The sequence below is a fragment of the Monopterus albus genome, unplaced genomic scaffold (genome assembly GCF_001952655.1).
Source record: "Monopterus albus unplaced genomic scaffold, M_albus_1.0 scaffold151.1, whole genome shotgun sequence".
NCBI classification, from domain to species: domain Eukaryota; kingdom Metazoa; phylum Chordata; class Actinopteri; order Synbranchiformes; family Synbranchidae; genus Monopterus; species Monopterus albus.
The window spans coordinates 348281-353616 of NW_018128031.1; the positions used below are offsets into that span (position 1 = coordinate 348281).

Sequence of the window (5336 nt, forward strand, 5' to 3'; positions counted from 1 at the left end):
TGAATAATGAAATGCCATCCAATTAATTGTTGATGCATTTGTCTGATTTTGAGCACACAGAAAGCTCCTGTATATGTACCCCTGCATTCCTTCTGTTGACATCATCAATAAATGCCAATTTGTCAGTTCTGTTAACAGCCGCACAAGCCCCACCCATAACACAACCACACCATGTTTGACTGATGAGGCGGCGCTTTGGCTCATGAGCTCTTCCTTCTGTTTCTTCACATTTTGGGGCAGCTGTGGCTTAGGAAGTAGAGTGGGTCGTTTCCCAACCAGAGGATTAGCGGTTTGATTCCCGGCTTGTCCAGTCAACATGTCGAAGTGTCCTTGAGCAAGACACTGAACCCCGAGTTGCTCCTGATGATAACACCGGTGTATGAATGTGTGAGTGTTTGTGAGTGCAAATGGGTGAATGGCCAAGTAGTGTGAAAGCGCTTTGAGTGTGCTGTAATGCATAGAAAAGTGCTATACAAGTATAAGACCATTTACCATTTTCCTCTTTCCTTCATTTTGATCAGGTACATTTTTGGTTCATGAGCCCTGTCAAAAGAATTTACAAAGAAGCAACAAAGTCACTGGAATCTTTCAATAAGATATTGGTTTACTTGCAGCAAGGAGACAAGTCAGCATGAGCATACAGAGTTGTCTGAATGAGCTTAGTCTAAACATCACAATATATAAGAGAAAGGGAACTCCCTGAAGACGCAACCCAGGTGTCAATCAAGTTGTAAAGTAGAAGTTGAAGGGGGTTGCCCTGATAACCCCTTAGACACTAAACAAGCTGTTGTGCCTCTTTTATCTTCACAGTATATGGCAGGCACAGTTTATGGCTCCTTTAAGTCTGGAGCGCCATTTGGTTGAACAACACACAAAGTACTAAAACAAAGATGAAACATGTCCTTCAGTTCACACAGGCAGTGTCTCACAGGTCCCTGTGATCTGTGGTCTGTTCTGGAAGTTTTAAAATCCATTAAATAACATATGTTGGTTAATATATTTATTAAAACACAGTTTAAAACATGCTTAATAATGTAATTTTTATGACAAGCCCACAGACTCTTTTTTTGAGAACTGCAATCTGGTCTTTCTGTTTTTGAGGCTTACCAAGGGTTTGTATTTCAGGGTGAATCCTCTGAAATTATGGTCATGGAATTTTCTCCTTACTGTTGACAAGGGAACATGTACACCTACATCCTGGAGAGCATTCCTCACTGTGCAGTCATAAAGGGTACAAATAATTTGTCATCTACTACACTTGCTCCTTGGTCTACCAGGTTTTTTGACATTTTCTTTTTTATCTGTGTGCACCAGATTCTTTTTAAAAATGCACCCAGCTGTTGATTTTGGCAAACCAAATACCTTTGATATCTCTGATAGATTTTTCAGCCTCACCATGATCTCCTTCACTCGCATGGTCAAGTATTTATGCATTATTTTGACAGACAACTTAATCTAAGTGGCAACTCTCGTCTCTCAGTCAACACTGAGTTGGGTGGGAGCTCTTTTGTTCATGAACTAGTGCTGAAACTACACATACCAGACAACTGCTCAAGAAATATTTAATAGCCAAGTGTTTTGAACCTTTGCAGTTTGAGCACTGTTTTAAAAAGCTATGACTCACACACAGTTTTTTCAGTATTATTGTAAAAATACTCCAGTTAAAGCTGAGACCTTTTTAGTTGAAATTGAATATACTGAAACACAGAACCTGGAGACCCAAAAAATGTAAGTATTTATGTAAATGTGGATGTTGATAGTGACCAGGCCTCTACAGTACATGTAAACCCATTGTTCAATTTTTTTCATAACTTGATTTCTCTGAAGATGTATTTCCATCTAAATGTAGTGTCATTTTGAATTTTGACAAAGTGTGCAAAAGAAAATGAATGCACATTTCTAAGTGTATCAATCTAAATATCTCAGAGCATTAATGGAAGTCTTTATATGAAGGTGAATGTTGCAATCAAAGGGAAAATTATGTCTGCAGACTCAAATAAAGTTATAAACTCAGTGGATTTCTTTTGTTTCATATGATAATGGATAAATTATTATACTGTTATTATTGTGATAATATTTTAAGTCACATAACCCAGCTGTATTTTAAATCATTCAGAAACTAACCCCTGTCCTATTTTCCTAATTTCTTTTTTTAACAAATGTAGGCATAGCTAGTGCTCACATTTTATCTATTAAAAGTGTGTTGAGAACACAGGACATTGAATGTTAGTTACAGGCTAACTTTGTGTATGTTTGTGGTATCAGGCTGCAGCAGCGTGGCTGAGGGTGGTGTTAATGACTGTTCTCCTCTAGTATATTCAACCACATGAGTTTCCTATGAGCGACTGATCTCTCTCCTCCAGATTTTTGCCTGGATGAGTCCTAATTAAAGAGCGCAGTGCCGCAGGGTTCCTGCAGATGGCACTGTCTCATTAAGCAGAGAACAGTCCAACAGGAAAAAATAACTATGTATGAGCTATGTCTCCTTCTCTTGTCCATCAGTATTTCTTGAAGACTTTGATCTGTGTGTGTGTGTGTGTCCTCTCTCAGGCCGAGTACGTACAGCTGGTGACTGAGCTGAGAATGACACGAGCCATCCAGCCTCAAATAAATGCCTTCTTGCAAGGATTCCACACCTTCATCCCCCCCTCACTCATTCAGCTTTTCGACGAATATGAATTGGTTTGTCCTCCTCCGCTGACCTCCCTGTCTCTCCCTACTTTTCCTCCTCTTCTCATCCATCGTCTTGTACAGTTGGTATTCTCCTTGTTCCCCTCTGCTTACCAGCCTGCTTGGCTGTAATGCAGGGATTGATTAGCCATATGTAGGTAGGGAATTGGGGGGATAATAGGGTCACCTTGAATCACTCCCTCTTTTCCATCTCTGTTATTGGGTCTTTTTTGTGTCTGTTGATGGATTTTATGTCCTCGTGTCCACAAAGAGACAGTTGTGTAGCATGGTGATTATCCCACCCTGGATTTTTTTTGTTGGACATGCCTTGGTCATGCTGTCATCGCACTGCAACTGGTAACTGGAGAACCAGTTCATATAGACTTTGATCTGGATACTGCAGCTAGAGGAAAAAGACAGAGGTGGAGCAGCTCAGAGCAGGTGGAGATGGTGCGTATATGGATGTTAACCGTAAATGCAGTCAAACTATCTCCTACATGTCTTAACAAAACAAAGAAAGGTTTGGCTGTAGTTAATATAATTGATGGTTAAGTTCACATTTAAGTTTGATGAACACAAAGCACAATTCCCCACACATATTTTGATCTTTTCTAATAACCTGGTTTACACAATGCTAATGTATTTCTGCCATCACAGCCTTACCTGCGGCTCTTGTAAATCCCATCTGCACCATGTCTTCTTTTTAGTGGCAGAGAATTTTTCCTTCAAAATTGACAGTCACAAAAAGCATGACCACAGTAAATCCAGCAGAATCCTCCCTTAAATGCATATGCAATAAGGAATGAGACACACTACAGACACTTGTACAAGTAACTCGCACACTGTGACTCCAGCCTGCAACTTATGTCTAGGGCTGAATGTGTCACATCTGTGGCTTACTAAATCTGGACCTGTGGTGTAGACACATGTTGGTCTGTACCAAAAAATGATTCAGGTTTGATATCTGCAAGTGAGCATTTAGGCATGACTGATCCAAACTCATAGTCAGTGTCATTACAATAAAAATCACTGTTTCTGCTGTCAATTACAGTTTCAGTTACAGCAGACAGCCAACTTAGTTTGCACAGATTTCCTGGTCTCAGGTTACCTTGCATGAAACTGATTCAGATGAGTACAACTGTGAGAAATAGAGAGCACTGGTATGGGCTTGATACTCAGTATTTGTAGATACTCTGAGTTGAGGTAATACAAATCAGTATCATGATAGAAGAGGTTGGATCAGTGCATCCTTCAGGTAGGGCTCGCCTTAGATAACCAGTTTAGTAGTCAAACTGCATTGTGTTCATCATATCAGAGGTGGACAGAATTGGCTTATTAACACTACAACTATGGGATTTATGTTATTTTTATTTAGCGATGTTTTCCTGTGTTCAGTGGCTGTATGTGTGTGTGTGTGTGTGTGTGTGTGTGTGTGTGTGTGAACATGTGTGCAGGAGCTCCTGCTGTCAGGGATGCCAGAGATCGATGTGCAGGATTGGTGCAGGAACACTGAGTACACCAGTGGCTATGACCCTCAGGAGCCAGTCATCCAGGTGAGCTCTTCTCTTCCCAGCCTAACATGGACTGAATCCTTTAAGACTAGTTTCTAATAACATTAGCTGTGGTTACATGGATGATATTTTCTTTTTCTTTTTTTCTTTTTTTTAATTGCAACACAAAATAACACATTTACAGGACAAAGGACATAACATAAAAGATGAGACAACAGACATTAACAAAAGAGACAAAGGGAGCAGTCTTGAGCTGCAGAATCCCAGGCATCTTCAGAGAGTGACAAACAATATGGTGGATTTATTCCAGTTTATTGCGTAGTTGGAGAATGTGTTAATAATGGAGAAAGTTTCTTGTAGTGAACTGTAGAGCCCTGTAAATATAATAATAAATCATCTGCATAGAGGTTAATTTTATGTTGTGAATTAGTATCTTGTATTCCTTTGATGCTATTATTCTGTTGTATTGCTGCTGCTACTACTAGAGGTTCACTGAAAATAGCGAATAGAGATGGTGAGAATGGGCATCCTTGTCTGGTTCCCCGGTGAAGTGTGAAACTTTGTGAGGTTATTCTATTTGTGGTTATTGTAGCTCTAGGTGACGTATATAGTGTTTTAATCCAGTGGATGAAAGACTCGCCAAAACCAAACCTGCATAGTGTGCTGAAGAGAAATGACCAGTTAACTTTGTCAAATGCTTTTTCTGCGTCTAATGTTGCAATTATGGTGTCGGTTTGTTTTTGTTGTGGAAGATTGTTTAAGATAAATAGTCAAATCAAATCAAATCAAAGTGTTTACTGTCATATGCACAGTAAGGAAACATTTTTCCCTGCACAATGAAATTCTTCCTTTGCTGTCCACAATGAATGTCAAGCAATATAAAGTCTAAATATAAGCTAGATAAATAATAATACAAAATAATTTTAAAACAGTAAGTGGAAAATATAATAAGAATATATGCCACATCAGCTGTATGTGCAACAATCAGCAATGAATGTGCAATTACACACTATGGGTATTTTCCAAAGTGTGTCTACTTTTAATGAACCCTGTTTGGTCTGGGTGGATTATTACTGGAGTAACTGTCTCTATTCTAGTGGCTAGTGCTTTGGTGATAATTTCTAAATATGTGTTAATAAGTGACAGAGGATGGTA

The 5336-nt window shown here is 39.2% G+C and overlaps 1 protein-coding gene across 1 annotated transcript in view; it reads left to right on the forward strand.

Annotated features, from left to right (window-relative positions):
• The window catches only part of hace1 (HECT domain and ankyrin repeat containing E3 ubiquitin protein ligase 1), an 84769-nt gene that overhangs the window by 66913 nt on the left and 12520 nt on the right, over positions 1-5336 (forward strand). The window contains exons 20-21 of the mRNA XM_020614814.1: positions 2551-2682; positions 4125-4223. Of these exons, the coding sequence (XP_020470470.1) occupies positions 2551-2682; positions 4125-4223 (231 nt within the window). The remainder of the gene's footprint in view (positions 1-2550; positions 2683-4124; positions 4224-5336) is intronic.